Here is a 23,891-nt window from a genome sequence, read left to right as displayed (position 1 = left end):
TCCATTTGATAGTTTCCTTTGTCCATTTTTGACATTATATATATATATATATATATATATGGTACCTTTATTAGCTTTTTTGTTCATTCTAGGTAATCTGCTGGCTTTAAATATCTCACAAGGAGATGAAGTATATGGCAGCCAAGTGCCTGGTTAATTTCTCTCCTCCCTTCATTCGAGTGTATCTGCTAGGCTGCATGGACGCGCACAAGTCCGATAGCTCAGCTGTCAGAGCCCTGAGAAAAGCCTGCCTCGAACTTCTCAGCTGCTAACAGGCATGACTTGCTGAGAGCACTGTTTAAATATAGCCCAGGCAGCAGCGCTCGGCTCCACAGACTCAGCCCTGGATCAGGAGCAGAACAAAAGAAAAAGGGGAAAAGACACTCTCATGACAAAAGAAATCAAATCTCTTCCCCAATCAGCCAAACTATTTTTGTAAGGGTTAAGAAGAAAAAGAAAAAAAACTTTTCAAACAAAAGCTGGGGTGGGAATAGATTTGGTGTGACCTCCTCCTCCCCCCACAGTCTCTTTCTCTCTCTCTCTCTCTCAGTCTCTCTGTCACTCTTTCACTCTCATCCTCTGTGTGTGTTTCTCTTTCCCTCTCTTGCTTCCTATTTCTCGGTCTCGGTGTCTTGGCTCAAAGTTTGTGGGAAGAAAGCACCTTCTTTATTTTGTGCTATATAACATTTCCTGCATGACCTCAGTACCCAAAGGAGGAGAAAAAAACAAAAGAAAAACTCATCTTGGCTATGTTATCCGCTGCTGAAGCAGTTAGCTGAGGACTGTTTTAGTGCTGCGGGTCAACACTTTTGTCTTTGCCTTAGGATTACTGTTTTGAGACGCTACCTGGGAGCTGGGACCACTGTGAACAGGTAAGAGTGCATGAATTGCAGCTGCCTCTCAGTTTTTTTTTTCTTTTGAGTGATACCAGGCACTTTCACCCACTGTAGCCTCTGGACTTCATTAAAACTAATATAAAGAAACCCCACATTACAGAACAGTGTGGATACATTGGATTTTAAATCATGCTGTGTATTATTAATGTGCTACTTGCTTTCTGGGAAGATGTAAGGTCATATCTATTGCAAAAAGGATATTGCACATATGTAAAAGTAACAGATGGAGATTTGTATTTATTAATTAAACTTTTTCGGGTGATTCATATTGTCGGGAGAGAGACCCTAGGGGATGATGTGAGTTGAATCAAGACTTTCTCGCCATAAAGTCCCTATATGAATCAGTCCTGTGTGCATAACATTCTGTACAATGTTCGTCTCAACGACTTTAAATACAATTCATATTTTCAGAACGGCAGCTCTGCAAACCATTAATTGAACACAATCTTCATGGAAGAAGGAGGCTGTTCTTTAGTCTGTGCAGGTTAAAGTACAAAGATTAAAGAACTATTTGCTGGCAGGGTTACAACTTTTCCAGGAAAGAAAATAAAGGTGAAAATAATTGTGCAGTAAATCAGAGACAATTCCAGCATTCTTGTACAAAGACATTCTCTGAACACTTTCTCTTTGGGGATAAAGTTGATTCAGCACTGATGAGGAGTCTTGAACATGACACTTTAATAAGGATAAATGAGGCTTGAGTAAACTATCTCGCTCTGGGAATATGGACTATCTAATCTGGAAATTGCTCTGCGCTACATTCAGATTTGGAAAGCATTACAAAAGCATGTTTCTGAAAAGCTCAGACCTGAATGGGCTTTTATAGGCAGTGTTTAGGTAGAGTTCAAATGTGCCATACCTGAGTATTAATCAAATGCCCCTACTTGAGGCACAGCACTGGCAGCAAGATATATCTGAATTTGAAGAGATAAGACTCTAAATACATTTAAATATCATTACTTGTGGTTTCCTGGTGTTGTTAAAAAGAGTTTGCGAAATATGTGAAAACCTGGAATAGTAATGTGTGTCACTTCCACCCTCACTCTATATCTGTACTGTTAGGAGGGCTGTCCTGTCAGATGTGAAGCCTGAGTTCAGTCAGCCGCAAAACACATGTTTGTGAGGGAATTGGGAAACAAATTATTTACGAAATGCTACAAATTGCATGCAGAACAGAACATGAGCCAAAGCAAATACATGAACACATGAGGGAACTAAGAGATAGGCAGTGAGTTGTTTATTTTTGGAACAGGGGTAGTTAGTCAGTCAGTTGTTGCTTTTTCCACATCCACACTTTCTTACTAGATCTACACCTGTAAACAGGTATAACTGTCTCACAAAATCAGGCACAGAATTCATCTGGAGCAAAAAGCGGCTCTGCAATCCTGTGAGTGTGTGTGTGTGTCAATAAGATTTTCACAGGACTTCACTTCACAAGCCCTGCCAATTGTGATATGTTTGAACCAGAACTTTGATGTAAAAAATGAAAATAAAGAAACATGATTGCAAAATACTCAAGGGATCTAACCAGCGTAAAGCCAGATATACAAATTTTCCCAGATTTGTTCCTATTTACTTTTCAGATGTTTTATATTTACTATAAAAATATGTACTCAGGGCATATACACTACTATTATTTCAATACCTTATTCGCAATACAGTATGAAACTCGACCACTTTTGAAAAATCAGTGGTATATGAATTCGAATAGTATTAATTTGATTTAATATTTATCCCTTAACTTCCTCACAAGTAAATCGTGTTATATTCAAATATGTTTATGTAAATTAGGGTAAATGAAGAATAGTATTCTTTAATGTTAGCCATACACATCCCTGGTTACTTTAGTTGTCCGTATTAAAGTAGACTCTGCTTATTTCTCTCAGTGGATTGTCTGAACAGTTGTGTTCAACTAATTAGGGATGGTTATATCCGTCATGCCTTTTGTTTGGCAGCATATATGTTTGGGGTACTCAAGAACTGGAAGTTTAACAAATCAGTAACGTGTAAACAAACATACTGTACAGACAGTAACAGATTCCACGCTCAGATCTGTCTCAGCTCTAACATCAAAGATCTCTTCTCTGCTTAAAAAACATCTTGTCTGCTACAGGGCTCTAAAGTATCTTGGCATGGTGCACTTGAGCAAACAAACAGGGCCTGTATGGAACATTGTAAATCCATATATTAAACAAATAGGGTTTTTACAATGAGAAAAAAAGTGTATCACTCATTCAGAGTCTGTGTATTTAGCTTCCCTATACAGAGTTAATTTGCATATTCCACCTGCAGTTATACACACTAACAGTATCTCATATCTCCCATAATAAAAAGTATATAAACACCATGACCTACAACTGCATTTTACAGTAATTTGGGCATATTATAGTAATTTGAATCCTTTAGTTCTATTTTGGCTGTGCCTACATTCCAGGCTTTGTCACACCTTTATTAAAATCAACTAACATTCCTTAACACTTTTGTTTCACGCCAATCAGGTAACAATAAGTGTATTTGTTTTGCTCCCGAAGTCCCCAGTGATTTTGTTACTTTTTAACAGCTGGGTGCCCATAGAGAATTTTATGCCCTCTGCTTGTTTGCACTTTAAGTCATTTGCTTTAGTTAGTGTCCATGTCACTTATTCACTAACTGCCAAATGATAAGAAAAGAGAACCAACAGTGAGATCACCCTGCTATTTCAGTAGTCTTCTGCGAGCATAGGAAAAAGCAGCCCCCCCACCATACCATTTTGTTTTACAGGCAACACCGCCGTTTCCAGGACAACAAAACAGCAATTAAAGGGACAGTTTTGCTTTCTTTAATTTTGTATTTGTTTGAATGATGCAACATTGCAAACAGCAGGAGTGCGGCCTCTGCGCCCAGTGACACCAATACATGTGTATAGGCTAGTCTTCAGATCGTTATCAGAACTATTCTTAGAGTAACAAAATCTTTGTATCTTTATATGGAGTTTCAGCTTTTTATTTATCCATTTTTTAGGCTCTCACAAATTGGTATTGGTAAGACAGACGCGCTGTGTGGCTATGTGTATAAAGTCTGTAAGCTTTTAATTGCCTCTCCTTAGAAATGAATCCATACTCTAACTGGATAAAGGCACCTCATATACATTAATTATACACAATTAATAAAGAAACATACAAATAAACAAAAAAAAACAGCAAGGCAATGTGCCTGAAGTTGAAGCTTAAGGAGTGAGTGTGTTTTCTTTAGACAGGAATTACATGTAAGAGCTGATAATATAAAAACTTCAACAACAATAGGGCAAAAAAACAATCAATCAGTACAACGTTGTTCTATCTATCCTGTTAAGTTGTTTTCTGAGGGGTTTAAATGGCGATTCTAAGCGGACCAGTCAAATGCTGTATGAGAAATCCTCACTTCCATCCATAGAGAACTGCAGGGCGTCTTGATGACTTAAGTGAACCAGTTAATGCAATTAAATGCCTAAATTGCCACTCATTTTCAGGTGTTTAGCTTTTCCACATTAAAGGTTGCCAATTTAATGTGTTGGGTTGCAGAGACTGGGGAGATCTGCCATTCTGCTTGCAGCTGTTCTGGCTTTGATCACATAAATGATAAGAGCTGGAGGTCACAATAGCTCAAGATGGATCTTTCCAAAAGTTCCAGTATATGCTTTATATTGTAATTACTAGAAGGGAATGCATGAATTATGTAAATAACTTGTGACAGTCTTAAACTCCCCCGTTGCCTACAGAAACAGCCCAAATAAGCAGTTAGTTTATACTCTTTCCGTTAAGGAGATGAATAATAGCACATCTGGATGAACGTTTCACATATTTAGCAGTCAACGAAGGCTAGACGGCACACATGATTATGAGAACCAAGCTCCCAGTAAAATAAATTTAAAAATGGCAGCCCACAATCTATTTTGCATGTAACTCCCATGTCAGGTCTGTTTCATATCAGCAGGTTTATGATCTAATTGTCATGGCAGTAAAATTATCACTCTGCCCCAAACTTCATTGGAAGGAAAGGTTGCGTCTGCCAGGGATCTGAGTGTGGATGAAACCCAAGGCCTGTCCCTCGTGAGTATTACAGAGCTGGTTAGTCAGAGTCCCCTGGTAGCTGTATGATACAGTTGCTGCATCATAATCAATTCACCGACAGCTGCGTCTGACACTCTGAATTCAATCTGCCACCGGAGTTCCTGTGAGCAAGAAAATAAGGGCTCTAATTGCCGCCCTGGAAATGAGGCCGCTCTCAGCGCCTGACACAGCACCTTGCCTGGACTCTGTGTTTACACTGGGCTCCCAATAACAGAGAGAGATGTTCTTTCCCACCTTTCTCTACTACATTTCATGATAACCTTCCCAACAGTTTCTGTAACACATCACCGAGAACCTCCAGGTCAGACTTGGCAGTGGATGTGTTTCCCCGCAAGAAAAACACAATGTCACTCATCGATATAAACCTGTCAAACACTGTCCAAATATTTTGTCTGCAGAAAACTCTCTGAATTTTAGACAGTGTCTGGCAATAATTAATAAAAGTACTTCAGAAGCTGGGAACTAGCTAGTTATTATGTCTTACCTAACTAAATATGAGAAAAAGGTTTCCTGACTCAGTTCTTACGGAAAGGGTATTTATAGAGGTTTAGTTCCAGAGCTGAACTTCAATATGGGAGTCAAGTGTGGTTTCAAGCTTATCTTCATGCTGTCTATAAATATCAAGAACTTAATGAAAGGCATTCTGAAGTGTGGTCTTAGAGAAACATTTTCTCACTTTATTAGGGAAGTGACTTCATACCCATTATATTGGAGAGGCATCTGAAACAAAAACTGCATGCAATCTACATCTGGCCCGTGATGTCATCATTTTGGATTTCTTTCCACAGATTACTGCTCCACGACATGCAAAGATAAAACAATCTTATCTTTCGAGTTCCTTTTACAGTGACTCATTCTCGGCCTCACAACAGATACTGTATATCTGAGTCTTCCTGTCATGGCAAAAAGGTGAACTCCAGTCCTTTTCAGCACATTAATTACAGAGAGACTTATTATCTGGGATCGTTCTCAGATGAATGTCAATATCGCTACTGTAGTAGCAAGACCAGAGCCAGTGCAAAATAGTTTGTGAACATACGTCAGCAAAAGCCTTGTCTCCCTCCTCACATCTCGGCTGTGTATTATTATTTAAATGAGGCACTAATTAAAAGCTGATATGGCCGACAGATTTAGGTCTTTTTGAAATTATGAGCGCCTCAAAGTGCCTTGACATCAGCAGTGTATTAACTGCATCAGAAACCATTATGCGAATTGTTTCACTACAAAGTAAAGTGTGTCCTAAATAGTCCTGTATCTAACGTCATAACACTTTCCCACCAAATTCTCCTTCTTTTTAATTAAAGTGGTTGGAGTCCACACTTGGACTTGAGAAAGTCTTACTGCCTTGTTTATCAACATGGAAAGCTATGGTCTTGTTCCAGCTTGGCCTAATTTGGCACATTTATTTTTATAACTCCTGCAATCAGATCTTGATCTCCATTGCTTATCTCAACCCTATTTTTGTATGTTGTCTGAGGACGTCGAGTGCTTTCTAGCATCTTGATGGTCGCATCTCTCCAACAAAAGTTATGGAAAGTACAATCAAATGCCCAGTTTGCAGGTGCAGAGGATTTTCATGCATGATACCTAGATACCAGTCCTATCTTCATACAGCTTTGTAGTGCAGATATTTGCATTTGTGTCCTTGTTGATCTGTTACTTCACTGCAACAACATGTATTGGTGTATCTTGTCAACCATCTTGGTAATTCTAGATAAGGTCCTATATTTTAGTCACCACTGCTTTTCCTTTCCACTTTGGTAGCAAAAGCAAGGATATTAATTGTACTTACCAAAGCAGTCAGACCAACCAACTGGCTATATTGGAAAGATGGCTCTTAATATTTGTGCTTTGAAATGTGGGATAAAAGAAAATCAGGAAGTGTAACATAGTATGCCAAGGACTTTTCAGCACTATTTATGTATGTCTTAATATGTTGTGAATGCAAGCCACGGGGAGATAAATAAAGCAGTAAATCAGAGAAAACAGTAAGAGAGTACTACATAATCACTGGAGAATAGTTTGTGCTGCCAAAGATACTCAGAAAGCAGATTTGTGCTCTCCTCCCACCCTGGTGTATCAGGTGAACGCTCTATAATTGTGACAATCCTATATTTATATGACCTAAATGGGCTACTACAACTTGTAACACAACCTGAAAAGTGATCCTACACATCTCATGGATAAGTCAGTGAGAAATATCTGTATAATTATCTTTCTATCCAGTATTTGTATAATATTGCAATGTTCTCTTGCATTTCACATAAGCCTGTATATATATATTTGAATATTATACAGCACATTTTACTGTATGTTGTGGTATTTTTCTATTAATAACTAGTATTCATATTCGTAAGTCTGACATGCCCATTCTAGATACATGATCAGTTTTCAGGAGCAGAATTACAAGTTGTAGTGGCTCATTCAGGATGTACAAAAATATACAGCATGTATATGGACTATTTACTATGTCTATATATAGAGAGAGACATGTAGTTGTTGTAAGAGTGCAATCAGTAACCATTTCCTTTATATCAGACAATGAGTGTTAAAATTACTCTTTACATTTTGAACAGAAATATTTTGTTTGGCCCTTAAAAAGGTGTAGAATGTAGACTATTTTCTGTTGTGTTTTGTGCCTGTGTAACAAGCTTCCTATCATATGGCTTTCCTTTGTGAACCTTTCCTGTTATTCATGTTGGTTACAGCCGGTTACAGGGAAAGGCAACAGAGAAGTATAAAGCAATCGAGCGCTGTGTTATATCGCACATTTTCTGGAATTCTCGTGCTATAGAAAATCTGAATTTAAATTAATAGAACATCTGAGAATTCTAAGATGAGCAATGAGGATAATATAAATTGCAGGAAAATGTGGATAGTAATTAAGACTGCTGTATTGATGTTAAAATATTTTTGAAATCATCTTTCTGTTGTTACAGAAACATAAAGCAAAATGAAGTGTTTAAATTCTGTGATTTTATATTAATATAAGGAACAAAAATCCTGTACATGGTTTCTGCTGTAAATCTGATTTTAACAAGCTACAGCAACTTTCTTATGGCTCCAGTGGTCACAATCACTCTCGTCCAGGGTGGGTACAAATTAAAAATGGACAGCTTTTGATGTGCGGTTGCTTAACTGCTGAAGGAGAACTCCGTTTAAACACAGACTTCACACTAATTAGACATATGAGGAGAACATGGGAAGCAGCATCACTGGTGCAAATAGTCTGACCTCTTTCTGAAGTGTTGGTCTTCATGACATTTTGACAGCAGAGTCTCAGAATAAGGCGACACAGTAAAACGTCTCCCTTTCCGTCACCAAATGGTACTGCCTTTTCAACCAGGGAAAGCCAACTGCTCACAAAAGGTAATTTTCCTGTGACCATGTGTTGAGGAGTCACTGTTGTGATTTCCGTTTTCCACCCTTCTTTTCACAGTTGTAAAAATACCCCCCTCCCTCATTGAATCTGTGCTGGAAAATTGGTTTTAGTGCATTTGGAAAAACAGTGTCATTACAAAGCACCAGTCCTCATGTCCACATCTAAATCCAGGTCAAGAAATTATTAACTTATTTTCATTTTTACTGGCTGGGCATTTTATTGGGGAGCTACACTCAATGTGGCATTTGCCAAGTCTCCAGGGACTTTAAAGAGTGCCAGACACGCAAACCCAGATCTCTCCTATGTAGCAAGAAGAGAGATTGATGGGAGGTCATAACAAAAGAATTTCCAGTCGAACAAAATGTATGCTCTCTCCAAATGTCCTGTGAATTTAACACAGTTCTGAACTTTCCAATTTAAATATATATTTTTCCAGTGTATTACAACTATATAACATCTATGTATTAAGACCTCCTTATCTGCCAAACCTTGTCAGCACAAGCAGTAATCCAAAATCTTTCTCTATCCTTATTTAGGCACGTTTAAATTGAAGATGATTTAACTCCGTTTTCAAAGGCATTTTTCTACACAACAGAACCAGGACTCTTCGGGCAGCTGCCACCACCTGTCAGTACCTTGTTTAGCTGCAGTTAACTAAATACCCCTGAGACTGGGCATGGGATGCCAAAATAGAATCAAATAGGGGTGCACCCTAGAAGTATTCAGAGGCCACTAACACAGTGAGAATTGGGTGCTATCGAACCTAATAAAATGCCATACTTCATATTCTAAAGAATCCCTTGTAATGCACTAAAGACAGGCATTCTTTTATTCTATTAACATGCAATTCCACGCATTTTCCTGTGCCCTGCTTGTTCCATCACATTACACACAGGGGGAACCAGTGCACCATGGGGAAAAACAGCAGGTGGGCCAAAATGCAAGTGAAGGGCAGAACCATTGTGGACCCCTGGCTGTTGTATGTCCATTATAGAAGCTATAATAACTGGCACAAACTGGTCTTTGTTTCTAAGGCTGACTTTAGCTCTGTTGTAATGCAATGTAGGAATGTTCAAAGTGAGGAGAGCCAATTACTATCAATACCAACTTCATACCTATCTATAGATAGTCTGTGAGTGCCAACAGATACACATCCAGAGACATGCCCGGTATGTTGCTGACATAAATTGGCTGGAGCTCAGCAGGTAGTATAGAATAACCCAGGGCACCAAAAACTGAAGTGTGATGAATTATTATTTACTGGGGTAACTGGGGAGTTGCAGCTGAGGAGTAAAATGAAATGTTTGCTATGACTGGCATCCTTTCACATGCTGATCACTTATAAAGTGATATGCCTCCCTTTTCCCAGATCCACAATGAGCACAAGTGGGAATATCTATAAATAATCTCAGAAATTTCATTAGAATGACAGCTGGCCTTCAAGGTTGTGGACGACCCCTCCCAGCAGGGCAGTGGTTATCTTGAGCATGAGCATATCTTCTCATACCATTGGGAATTCTTCTCCTCTGTACTGGGAGCTGGCTTCGGCCTTTGCTGATGACTCGGCTAGACACAACTGCTTGAATGAATCAGACGCTCAGACAACGAAAACAACAACAACAGCGACAGCTAACTAGCTTTATATCTGGCACATAGCATTTTCATTTTTTAAATAAACCTATAAACATATCCAGGCCCAGGGGCGTCGCTAGACCCTATTTAGGGGGGCTTCAGTATTTTCTCTCAGCCCCCCAAAAATAATACAATTATGAAGTAACAGCACAAACAGTCCGACACAACACTGTCAGCCCCCCTAAAAATAATACAACAAAAAATTCCAAGATTGAAGTAGTAACTCTGCAAACCCCCCCCCCCCCCACCCAAGCATTTGACTTCCACAACATGACAAGGAGTTTGTTTGGTTATTTTCTCATACTCTCTCATACTGTGTCATAATGTTATAAGTATACCTGCAGAAAAACAATGTCATAAAAATGTCTCTTTACTGAAAGTTTTATGATAAAAAATGACACCATGGAAACCCTTTATTACATTTAATCTGGATAGGTATTGTATAATTTGTAAATTTAAAATCTGCATCTGCAACCACTTATTAACTTAAGTTAAACACTTAGATTGATTAGAAGATAATTATTGCTGTATTTCTCTGGTTTACTTTTATTTAACCTTTATATTTGTTCATGTGTTCTGTACTGACACACACTCATTATGTTCTCCACTGTAGGGGTAATTATTTCAAAATATGAGAGGCAAAGCACATTTCTCTCCTATGCTAAATGGTCTGCCATTCTGCTCAACTTTACTCTGGGGGTGCTTTGCGGTGTAATAAATGGACTTTCTGTGACCTCATTACATTTGTAACAATGGAATGCGCCTCCTATGGGAATGAAAAATGGACTACAATTCCTTCACACTGCAGGAAAAGAAACACATTTAATTAAACTAGTCCTGATGGGACAATGAGTCAAAGATTTATCCAGCTAAGAGTAGATATGTGTTTTGGGAAAATATAAGTCAGGCAGGGAGTGCTAGATTGATGATTCAGCATTTTGGGAAATTATTTCCAAAAAAGGGACAAACACCTAAAAACAACAACATAGTAGGTCTTTAGTGTAAGGTTTGAACATACAAAATGAAGGTCCCTGTACCTGTAATTCAGATCGTTATTAAATTCCAAGCCTTTAATTCCCTTCAACTGCCCAGGTCCTTTCCCAACTCTTTACTTGCTATATGTGCTTGGTCTATATGTTAACTGCACTCTCCATATAGACATATAGAAATGCCCCTTTATTCACAGCTGGAATACTAAACTTAATAACACAAACATAAGTTAATCTTAACACCCAGCTTTCCAACACCCCAAATAATTAAACTAAACTGTACCTTAGTGAGCACTGCATAAAAGGGTGTTTTGCAACTCTGGAATTCTGATTTAGACTATATATTAACTATTATCCAAGTACATTATTTTACTCGGATAAAGGTTCTAGAAAGATCCATCATAAGATAGTAATGCACTGTTTTCTATTAATAATAACATGGAAATCTACTGCAATACAGGGTATGGCATGCTGTAATCACAACTTTGAAATCCTTTGCATATTTAAAGTAACAAAATACCATCAATATAATTTAAAAAGCACTTCCTGATTTAGGAGTTATTTTTCTTTGAAATACATGCCCAGATTTGGAAAACCTCTCCCTGCCCACTTTTAGTTCTTGATGTCTGTTTCAAAGCATTAGCTCCAATTTGGATGTTCTTAATAGTAAACAGTTTTTTAAGATAACAAGCATTAACTTACTTTACTTCTTACTTTGGTGTCTTTAAAAAGGAAGTCAAATCTTGTTGAGCCTGCCTTTTTTATTCCATAAGATGCAGGTTCAACTCTTATATAAACATCTCAATGGATTTTTATGCCTTGTTTGGTTACACTGTTTGTGACTTACGGACACACATAGCTGTCTCCACAGTGTTTGTGCAAACTGACATTAGAAATGAAGAGAAACCATAGGCTTAGCAATGGGACTGTTTGGCTTACCCCCGAACCGACTATAAATAACTGGAAGACGAAATGAGTTGCTAGCATTTGGGTGCCAGCATTTTCCCAGCTTGAGTCACTGAGCAATGTCATCACAGCTATAGTACAGGATGTCAGGCACTGTGTCCCCATTTGTGGTCACGCTCCCTTTGCATGTTGACTACAATCATGATTTATGAAGGAAGGACAGGTTTAAAAACATGACCTTTAACAAAGATTAAACTGGAACAAGATAACTATTAGCATGTCTAATAGAAAGCAAAGACAGTATTCCTCTTTTTATTCAAACTAACACTCCCTGTAACATGGCAGACTGATTTCCTTTATTAAGTGAACATTCTACTTTAAAAACATAAAGAACGAGAAATGAATGCATCTGCTTCACATCAGCCAACGGCTGAAGAGAAAGAGGGACAACTGTTTTACTTCAAAATCTTCCTTCTGACCTCTCATTAAAAGTCATTCGTCCTTCACCGTCTTATCTTTTCAGTGCTCTGAAGTTCCTCAATCTTATTTCAATCCCAAAGCTGGAGGTTATCAACAAAGTATATGCCAGCTGCAATTTTTTCCTTTTCCAAAAATGTGGGACATATTTCCTGATAAAATGCATCAAAGTTAATCATAATTTGTCTGCTTAATTTTGCTTTGGTTCATTTATACAGGGTTGGTTTGTTTATTACTGGTTAAAAGCTCTGATTTGTCATGCAAGCAGTTACATTATCGCACTTTCGAAAAGCATTGTTTAAAGACTTGTTTTGAAATGACAAAAATGTCACATTTATTATTTGATGTACCACAATCTAAGATTATAGTACGTGTCGGTTATCCCTGGAGACAAATTCTTCACATAAAGAAGGCCAGCAAAATGCTTTTAAATGAGACACCTGCAGCTATCTCTATTAGTGCTATCTAGCTGCTGAGCCCTCAGTCACTCTTAAAAAGGTATCTGCAGAATAAATAAAGAGTTTCCTTTTATAGGTTTGTAATATCTAGGGAGAAATGGGTTACGATTCCCTCCTGGTGATGTGGAATGGAACAAATATACCAGAAGATCTAACACAGTGAAATAATATATTCAGATTACCTGTAAACAGCTGGAGTTTAAATGTACTGCAATTATAAAAGCAAAATTGCAGCTCTAATCAGATGATGAATAATGAGGATGGTAACAGGTTCTGAGCATACGCAATAAGCAGCCAAAAGTGTTTATCACAAGGGCATCTGAATACTGTGTGAAGAGTGCCTGCAAAAGATTCAATAATATATAGACGTGAGGATAATTTCTATATGTCACTCTGTTTAAGGTACAATTTTCTGCCTTTCACTTTTCTCTCCGAGTTCTTGGTATGTCTGTGTGTCGACAGATCTTTATGTTTCCAACGTTCTCCAAAAAAGCAAGATACTAACCAAACCAAATCAACACCATGACCCATCCACCAATCACAAACTACAAGTCTGTATATGAGTTGGCTGAGCTTTAGTCCTGCTCTTCTTTTAATGTACAGCCAACCCTCTGTGTGGCTGTGAGAGAACACTCATCTGTCCCTCAGTTAAGTGGATTTGGTTTTGGAAAGCAAATGCCGCTATACTGGAATAGACCGGACACTGTTTTCCTGTGGAGAAGGGAAATGGGTGAGGAGGCGTATGGGAGTATGTTTTCAGCCTTTTGAAATTTCACCACCAGCAGTTTGCTGCCACTGAAAATTTGCCATCACACTGATTGCTGTGCTGATGATTTTGAAACCAGTATGTTATTAATCTGTATAGCACTTCCCAACCAATATGTAGAAGTTACATAAGTCAGTGCAAAACTTTGAGTGAGTCGCTATCAAAATTGTGTATAGGTTTATATATATACATAGACGTCTGTTGACTTTCTGACGATGTGAAGAACTGAACATCTTGTTTCAATTGGGGTGAGATGTATGTGGCTACATTCCATTTACTCCATCCCTACACTTTTCAGCACCAGATGAAATCGTCCCTTTGAGAACTGTGAGGCAGGACTTGCAGCCAAGCTTGGGTCATGCACCGCACTGTACTGACTAATCCCCGTCAGAATAACATAGCAAGTGAAAAACTAGTAATGGCATACATCATAAATACCCTCGCAACCATGAGCTTGCGTGAATCAGAGGTCAAATGTATCATGAGATAACAAGGGGAGCGCTGTGGATTTGTTGGTTTTCTGTAAGTAATTATACATTCTGATGTCATACTTGTACACAGGCAAAGATTTACCAGAAGCCCACTTTGTCACTGTCAGCGTGTAATACTCATTCCATTCATCATGAATTTCAAGGTGGAGAAAGAAATTATTTTGTTTAACCGCTTAAGCCAAGTATGTAAAGTTCAAGGCACACGTACTGGGATCTTCAGGCACTTCAAATATCTTAGGTAGGAGCCGTTATGCTTGTGAGTGTTTTAAGATTTTTCTATCATACATTCAATACCTTTCTGATAAACATAGACAGTTTATTTAAGTCCACTCCACATGGCTTAAACTTAAAATGCTTAAACTCTGCAAGCCAACTAAAGTCCACTGATCACTTCTGAAATTAGGAGGCCAAGGCCACCGAAAAGCGGGATTTAATCTCAGTGTATTGAATAGAAGTAAAAAGCTTTAGCTGGCTCCAAAAATCAGAGCCAAGTTACATTTTTCATCTTATCTATTAATGCCTCAGACATGCTTTTCACCAGTTGCGGTACTGTTTCTTCTCAAGTACCAAAGCATCTGACCCCGGAAATGTAGAAACATCCCGAGAGCCCAGAACCCTTCCAATTTATCAGCGAAATGCATGAAAAATGGAATGCATAAAAAATGGCCCAGTGCAGGAACAGGCTGCTTCCAGAACAGAACAAAATGAGATCCAGCTTGTGCTTTCTATCAACTGCAAATGTATTCGGATTCACGACAAATGCAGAGTTATCAAGGCCTTTAAACGTTCTTTAAAATGGCACTTTCTGATTGATCCTGCTGGTGCATAAATGCATACTGGTATACAGTAGCACATGATTAAAGAGTTGCATTACTCTCCCACTGCTTGGATAGTATGATGAACTATTATACATTTTTATAAAATAATTACGGATGAGATTTGTGGCTGGCAGCGATTTTCCACAAAATTCTCCTGAGCAAGCTCACTCACACAGACAGCAGGTAAAACAGACTGACTGGGTACTGTACGAACCAAGGGCTGGATTAAATCAAAACTTTGACCCACCCGCTAATAGCAAACTACAAACCTGTTCATCATAATGGTTACATTTATGATTAGAAGAAGAAAGTGTCATCTTACTAAAAATGAAGCGGCAACTAAGTAAAATTCTGTAGTTTTCTATTAGCGGGTGGGTCAAAGTTTTGATTTAATCCGGCCCCAAATCATATCTGAAAACGCAAGACTAACAAAGTAAAGCAATACAACCTCAACACATTAGACAAAACCAAAATAAGATGTGGACCCTACCAAGCCCTCTTTGCAGCTGAAGGGCTCGATTTCCATTGTTGTGTATCTGGAAGTTGTCATGAAATCAGGAAAAATTAAGATTTTCATCATTATTTTCTGGCACAGCAGGGTCAATAAAACCAATGACTTAAAGGCATGTTTTTATGTTAATAATTTCACACTACCACTAGAGGTGTTAGACAGATGTCTTTGCCTAGAGGGAATATGCAGATGTATTCTTATGTTTGCCTATGTCTGTTTAGGTGAGGATGCGATCCAGGAACAGTGGGGTGGAAAGCCCGGCCAACAGGCAAGTCTGTGTCTCCCAGCCGACCAATGGCACTTCAGAAGAAGAGGAAGGAAGTACCCAGAACTCCAAGAAGAAGAAGAACAAATCTCATCAGCAGAGAGAAGGAGAGGCTGTGGTGTCGGGGACTGTTAAAAGGCACCAGAAGACCTCAGGAGCCAGTGACCAAAAAAAGGGACTATTAGAGCTTTCCAAAGATGATCTACTCCGACTCCTTGGTGTTATGGAAGGAGAGCTGCAGGTTAGAAGATTATTTTTTAATTCCTCTTTGCCAGCTTCATCTGAAGTCTAATGCTTCTTACTCAGTGGACGATAACATTCAAACATGGGTCTTTAATGCAACTTTTTAGGAATTGAGGATTTCAGATGAAGTACACAGGCAGGTTAACCAAAGTATGCTTTCACTGAGTCTCTAGAGTAGTAACTGAGGATCATCTGACTGAACTGCAGACTGCTGAGGTCTCTGCTCCGGTGGTAACAGTTAACAGCTGCTACCATTATAGAAGATTGGATTATGTGTGGGGAGAATGCCTCTAATTTAAGGATCATACAGATACTTGATCTGTTTCAGTTTTGTCTTTCATACCATTCATACCTCAAACTGTATTTGAGTTTTCTCATGAAGATTCCCATCACCAACGTGCCTTTACACACGTGCACTACAGAGCACACAGTACGTTTAGTGTAGATCAGCCTCTGTAGATTCATTTGGCGGACTCTCCGGAGCACCAAACTTCAAAATTTTACTTGCACACTTTGCATGTGGATTTGTCTTACCAATTTTTCAGTCACACAATGTCAGACAAAGGAAAAGCTTAGCACGCTTCATTTTAAAAAATATATTAATTTCTAAGGACTTGTTAAATTGCCTTAGACCCTTCCCCTTTGGGGGGTGTAATCCTATCTCTGCTGGTCAGATTGCAGCTGGTTATTTCATATGTTTGCATTGGCAAAGATGCGTTCCCCCAAAGGTCCCGCTAACAGTAGCCATTAATCTCTATCCATACCCACACTGGTTTTTAAACATTTCCTGATCGGAGGCAAGGAGGGAAACAGGAAACAATGTGCACAATTTCTGTCAGACTGCTAATTATTTTGTAATGGGGTGTACTTCAAAATATGTCTCCTGAGAGGGAGGGGGCAGATATTTTTTATCCTCTTTTACAAGTGACTATGATCTCTGTTGGCAGTATCAGTTCAAACCTTTTTATTCCTTTGTTTTTCATTTGCTCATTAATGGGAAAGTGGCTGAAGGTCAAAATGACCCGTAATAGCTTTCTGCACAGATGTGAAGAGTTGACAAAGTGTTTTTTTGGAGAACAGTTACAATGTATAAACAAATGTTCTCCTGCATACTAGTACTGTACAATCTCTATAAATAACAATATACCAAAAAATGTATCATTTAGCCAGATTTGCCCAATTCATACAGTTTGGTAATTGTTTAAAACAAAATTCAATAACCGCTGAAATAACAGTCATATTAATAATGATACATTATTTAAAAAGCTCCTCTAAAATTCAAATTGAGTCATAATAATTTGGTCAGCCTGACTGAGGTAAGTTAAAGTATTTCACTTTATATTGATAGGTTTATGTGAACCTTTTACTCTTTAATAACATGTAGGTAATGTCCTGGTTAATTCCCAATTATAAATAAACAAATACATACAATGTACAGCCCCTGATCTAAAGTGTTACTGATTTTAAATACTTGCTTGAAAGCTAATCTTATGCTTAAAGAGAAGGAAACATGTCCAAGTCACACTGATAATGTCAGTGTTGGGCTTAGGGGCTGTTACATTAGTTTTCCACTGGGTGGCAACAGCACTCCTTTTTCAACAATCAATTTCTGACCAAGGAGGCTCATAGACGTAGACCTTGGGCTGGATTAAATCAAAACTTTGACCCACCCGCTAATAGAAAACTACAGAACTGTACTCAGTTGCGGTTACATTTGTAGTAAGATGTCACTTTCTTCTAATCACAAATGTAACCGCTATGATGTACAGGTTTGTAGTTTCCTATTAGCAGGTGGGTCAAAGTCTTGATTTAATCCGGCCCCTTGTTTATTTCCCAAAACCTGATTTCATAATTACTGCAACTTTTTGGGTATTTTTATTTCCCATTTCTATATACCTGTTCCAATTCAAAATCCATGATAATAGGCACTGGCAAATCAGCCACTGAGATCCCAAGGAACTGGAAGGTTTTAGGGAAACTTGTTAAGTATTTTGACAATGACTTGTCCCCATTGTTGCTTCATTAAGGCCTACCAGACTTACCTGATGCTGATATGATAAGCATTATAAAAGTTTACTTTAAGTATGAATACACCAGAGATTTGTTAGCATGTTTAATGTTTTAAAATGTCTTGTATTACTTGTGGTAACTCAACATTTTGGTACTTAAATGTGATGTTTCAATAGTTTAACAAATTATTATCTAAATATTAATTTAATATAAATATATACATATGGTATGTGTTTTTGAAAATCCAAATAGTCTTGCTTATACAGTGAGGTAAAAAAGTATTTGATCCCCTGCTGATTTTGTACGTTTGCCCACTGACAAAGAAATGATCAGTCTATAATTTTAATGGTAGGTGTATTTTAACAGTGAGAGACAGAATAACAACAACAAAATCCAGAAAAACGCATTTAAAAAAGTTATAAATTGATTTGCATGTTAATGAGGGATATAAGAATTTGACCCCTTCGACTTAGTACTTGGTGGTAAAACCCTTGTTGGCAATCACAGAGATCAGACGTTTCTTGTAGTTGGCCACCAGGTTTGCACACATCTCAGGAGGGATTTTGTCCCACTCCTCTTTGCAGATCCTCTCCAAGTCATTAAGGTTTCGAGGCTGACATTTGGCAACTCGAACCTTCAGCTCCCTCCACAGATTTTCTATGGGATTAAGGTCTGGAGACTGGCTAGGCCACTCCAGGACCTTAATGTGCTTCTTCTTGAGCCACTCCTTTGTTGCCTTGGCTGTGTGTTTTGGGTCATTGTCATGCTGGAATACCCATCCACGACCCATTTTCAATGCCCTGGCTGAGGGAAGGAGGTTCTCACCCAAGATTTGACGGTACATGGCTCTATCCATCGTCCCTTTGATGCGGTGCAGTTGTCCTGTCCCCTTAGCAGAAAAACGCCCCCAAAGCATTATGTTTCCACCTCCATGTTTGACGGTGGGGATGGTGTTCTTGGGGTCATTCCTCCTCCTCCAAACACGGCGAGTTGAGTTAATGCCAAAGAGCTCGATTTTGGTCTCATCTGACCACAACACTTTCACCCAGTTCTCCTCTGAATCATTCAGATGTTCATTGGCAAACTTCAGACGGGCCTGTACATGTGCTTTCTTGAGCAGGGGGACATTGCGGGCGCTGCAGGATTTCAGTCCTTCATGGCGTAGTGTGTTACCAATTGTTTTCTTGGTGACTATGGTCCCAGCTGCCTTGAGATAATTAACAAGATCCTCCCGTGTAGTTCTGGGCTGATTCCTCACTGTTCTCATGATCATTGAAACTCCACGAGGTGAGATCTTGCATGGAGCCCCAGACCGAGGGAGACTGACAGTTATTTTGTGTTTCTTCCATTTGCGAATAATCACACCAACTGTTGTCACCTTCTCACCAAGCTGCTTGGCGATGGTCTTGTAGCCCATTCCAGCCTTGTGTAGGTCTACAATATTGTCCCTGACATCCTTGGACAGCTCTTTGGTCTTGGCCATGATGGAGAGTTTGGAATCTGATTGATTGATTGCTTCTGTGGACAGGTGTCTTTTATACAGGTAACGAGCTGAGATTAGGAGCACTCCCTTTAAGAGAGTGATCCTAATCTCAGCTCGTTACCTGTATAAAAGACACCTGGGAGCCAGAAATCTTGCTGATTGATAGGGAATCAAATACTTATTTCCCTCATTAACATGCAAATCAATGTATAACTTTTTTGAAATGCGTTTTTCTGGAATTTGTTGTTGTTATTCTGTCTCTCACTGTTAAAATACACCTACCATTAAAATTATAGACTGATCATTTCTTTGTCAGTGGGCAAACGTACAAAATCAGCAGGGGATCAAATACTTTTTTCCCTCACTGTACTTTGATATATTACTGCTAATTAATTATGTTGAAGATTTTAGCAGGTGTGTAATTAAAAAAAATAACAATTTTGGAAAGACCATTGTACAATGTTGATCCCTTGTCTGCACAGAGAATAATTTTCAGACAGTTGAGGCATTTTGTAAGGAGAGAAGCCCCATCTGGTGGTGGATTACAGAATCTAAAAGAAAATAAGTGATTTAACAAATTTTAAAAAGGCTAAAAAGGCTAATAAATTAATAGGATAGCATTTTATCAATATATTGTATACCATTACAAACATTGACTAAATAAGTAGAACTACATTGTTCAAGAATCTCATGCTCTACTGGATTAAAGTGTTAAAAATCAGTTTAATTTTGAATGTATGTATATATGCTTCACTCCTGGTGTTAAACTCACAGGGTTTTCTCAGTCATCCAGTTTCACTTTAAATCGTGTTCTGTGTCCTGTGCAGGCCCGAGAGGACATTATTCACATGTTGAAAACCGAGAGGACCAAACCTGAGGTGTTGGAGGCGCACTATGGCTCGTCCATGCCGGACAAGGCCCTGCGGGCGCTGCACAGGGACGCGCTGCTCACAAAGTCCAAGTCTCTGGGGGATGACGTGTACGAGAAACCCATAGCAGAGGTACTGGCTAACAACAATCACTTAGCAACACCCTGTCTGCTCAACTAATGCGCAAATTGAGCCCCCCCTTCTTCTTTGTGTCTTACTAATATCAGCAACAATATTTGGCGTGTGTTTTCCTGCTCTGGTCAGGTTGTCTATATATTTAAATCAAGCAAAATGCATCTCTTTACAGGGGTGTATGTTTCGTTTCAGAATTGGGGGGGCGCCGTCAATATTAGCGGGGGGAAGTGTCCCCTACACCTATGGAGCCAGGCATACAATATTGGGGGGGACGATTTAATGTTCTCTCAACATTGGGGGGGCCCCCCTAAATCTATGCCTATGTCTCTATACATAGGCAAACATGTTAGACTGCATTACCATGCGTACTAAAGCTAGTTTGTTTCAAGTCATTTTATTGCACTGTATGTCAAACTTAAAATGTTAGGAGCAGATATTCACACCCTGAATGCTGGTATAGATACAGCTATACACACAGTGTCTTGTGTATTTTAGTTGATTTAACTGTGTTGCACCATATGTCAAGACCCCACTCTATCCCACAATGCCTCTCGTTACTCGGTCCATTGGATTAAATGATCCGTCACTGCTGGGTCCACAGTATTCAAATGTCAAATACAAACCCAGTCCATGGTCGTAAGATCACTGTGGAATCACGCAGTGGGGTTTGACATGTGCTGCAGCAAAGTTACTCAAACACATGAAAAACAAACGTGTGTGTATTTATACCAACACTACGCTTCTCTCCGCAGCTGGACCGGCTGGAGGACAAACACAGGGAGACGTACCGGCGCATGTTGGAGCAGCTGCTTCTGGCGGAGAAATGCCACCGGCGCACCGTCACCGAGCTGGAGAGCGAGAAGCGCAAACACACCGACTACATGAACAAGAGCGACGACTTCACCAACCTGCTGGAGCAGGAGAGGGAGAGGTGAGCGCCGGGGCAGGTCTGCGCGGCTGCACCAATGGGGTGGGTGGGATTGTGCAGCTCTGCGCAGACGTGCGTAAACTGCGCTATAAGAACGCGACCAAACTTAGGTATATTATCATCATCTTCGGGAAGTTTTGCTCATATGCGTTTTCTTCTCATACAACAGACGTCACAGAACCCGCTCACAACAGGCCAATCCTTAGATGTTAAAGATGTAAAGTGAACTACTGCGACCACAACGTATTTTATTATAAAATAGGCCTGCACTGATTCCCAGTCACATGATTAAAAAAACGTGTACCCTGTAATTCACTTTGCAATGGGCTGTCAAATACTGCATCATCATTATTGACCTGTTTCCCGCTTGAATGGAGCTGTTCAATAGGCAGCTGTGTCAAAAACATAACGAGACAGGCCCAGCGCAAGTGCACTTGACATAACTCACCTCCATCTGATAAAGGACATGCACAGCGCCATTGCTATCGATATGTAATGGCTGACAGGCTTTGAGGTGAATCATGAAGGGATGATGTTATCCACGAAATAAATATGAAATGCTGTCTTCTGTGAACAGGTAAATTGCAATAGACAGGTCAGCTATTAAAACGTTCAAGATTTGTAAACACATGACCAACCATGGGCAATTCAGGTGCATTATCTTTTGACACCAGAGACATAACACCAGAGTATTATAACAAACAGTGTAGGTTATTCACAGGTATCAAAAGTTGCTACTCTTATTATGTGCCACCTAAAACTCTAAATGTTTTCCTCAATCCTGATATTGTTGTGCTAGTGCGAAAAAGGGGGTCCCTTTGATAATTACTGAAGCTCATAGGATTTGTGTTAGCCTGCTTGAACACATTATTCATTGTGCATTATTCACATATGACCAGGAATTGCAGAGGAATCATGTTTGAGAAGTCTGGCTTTTCATTTACAAACCTTTTGCTTTACAATTTCCACTGTAAAGTGTATTTACTGAACAGCTAGTATCATTAAAATACTTCTGCATTATGAAGATTTTTCTGAAAGCAGGTTTTTTAGTATACCAGAGAGAAATTGCATTTTTAGGGATTGCTTGGTTATACTTTAAAACATCTTGCTGTGTTTTTAGGTGAATGACTCAGGATATTTTAGCCAGTGTATCAAACATATTTATTATGTTTGAATTGTATTAATGAACGTTAGAAAAATGGTTTATCTCGATCCATGCAGACTTTTTCAATTTCACCACATGAGGTATTGTAAGATACAGGCTCTTGCGTTTTAGGCAAATTAGTATCTCTTCCTTTAAGTTGGCTTTCTAACACCTAAATTACTTGTATAAACAGTGTCACTAACTATGTAGAAAGGTATTTCTGGAAAGAAACTAGCTTTGCTTTTATTGAATGGTCTTATCTAAGGATGTACTTTGCTTCTGCTGACTGCTTCTTCAGCAGTGAGTTAGTTTGGATACACTCCATTTCTCAGAGTTGAGAGAGATAGCAAAATAATGACATTAACCGTGCTGGTCAAACTACCAGCAACACTCATCAATGGGATGGTCAAAGAAACAGATACAGTTTTTAAGCTGTAAGAAAAAAACATATATCTGGTAAACAACTTTTCTTCTCTATAGGTATGGAGATAGAAGCGAAGATCATTGGCAAACAACTGGTGCTCTGCTTGCATGATTGGTTTAAATGCTTTTTAATAAGGCTTCTTGGGAATTGTATTGAAAGCCTATGCTACCAAATGTGAATTCAGATTATCCTTCAGTAAGTATGTCAAAAGGTGTTGGCATGAGTTTCTTCCCATTTCAGCAAATTCTCAATGCTGCAGAAAAATGCTTTCTGTGCAGTGGGACATACAAAGGGCGTTTCACAACGATAAGGCAGATTTCTGAGGAGAGTGTTAACTCTGGCTCGTTGTAGTCAGGCTCTTTTTAAACCTGTGCGATATGTCTGTTGAATAATGTGGGTATTTGAAATCCGCAGGGCTCTATCTCCTCTCTTCTCTCCCACATCGTTATTTCCAGCTTGCTGAGGGCATCTTTCCCCCTCCCCAGCAGGAATATTCTGCTCTTTCACCACCGTGTGATAATACATTCTTCTGTGCTTCAGTCATCTTGGCGTAACAGCACCCCTTGGCTTCTCATGTGGTGATGTAATGCAAAGTCCTGATCACCTGCAAAGGAAGCTGATCTGCAAGCAATAAAGAACACAGCCCCCCATTTAAAACAAAACTGGTGGTGTTTGCATTTTTGTTAGACAGGTTTTGATCGCAAGACATCCATCTTTCTTTCTTTTCACTTGCTTCTCTTTTTTCCTGCCAGAGACCTTCACATTTAATCAACTGAAAAGGGAGTGAAGCTAATATACCCCCCCACGTGTGTGGAAAAAACAAACAAACAAACACATTCGGCCTTTTGTGGGGCGATACGTCTGTTCTCAGAGAGTCCATAATTTAATGTATGTCAGTGAGCCTAATAATATGAAAATTATTTAAATAAGAGACCGGTTTGGCTAATAAGACAGCCAAAGCTGCTCTGTAATTTTA

At 39.1% G+C, this 23,891-nt stretch overlaps 1 protein-coding gene across 5 annotated transcripts in view; it reads left to right on the top strand.

The window, feature by feature from the left end:
• Nucleotides 1-217: 217 nt before the first annotated feature.
• Nucleotides 218-23,891, top strand: part of filip1b (filamin A interacting protein 1b) — a 41,746-nt gene continuing 18,072 nt past the window's right edge. For 3 of the 5 annotated variants that reach the window (XM_066723310.1, XM_066723318.1, XM_066723282.1), the window contains exons 1-4: nucleotides 219-872; nucleotides 15,636-15,920; nucleotides 20,243-20,416; nucleotides 21,172-21,350. In XM_066723310.1, the coding sequence (XP_066579407.1) occupies nucleotides 15,642-15,920; nucleotides 20,243-20,416; nucleotides 21,172-21,350 (632 nt within the window). In that variant the 5' untranslated portion in view covers nucleotides 219-872; nucleotides 15,636-15,641. Of the gene's footprint in view, nucleotides 873-15,635; nucleotides 15,921-20,242; nucleotides 20,417-21,171; nucleotides 21,351-23,891 lie in introns of all 5 variants that reach the window. The other 2 variants (XM_066723291.1, XM_066723301.1) reach the window with 1 other exon arrangement.

This window comes from Amia ocellicauda, chromosome 1, assembly GCF_036373705.1.
Source record: "Amia ocellicauda isolate fAmiCal2 chromosome 1, fAmiCal2.hap1, whole genome shotgun sequence".
Classification (NCBI taxonomy): domain Eukaryota; kingdom Metazoa; phylum Chordata; class Actinopteri; order Amiiformes; family Amiidae; genus Amia; species Amia ocellicauda.
This window is presented reverse-complemented; position numbering and strand designations above follow the sequence as displayed.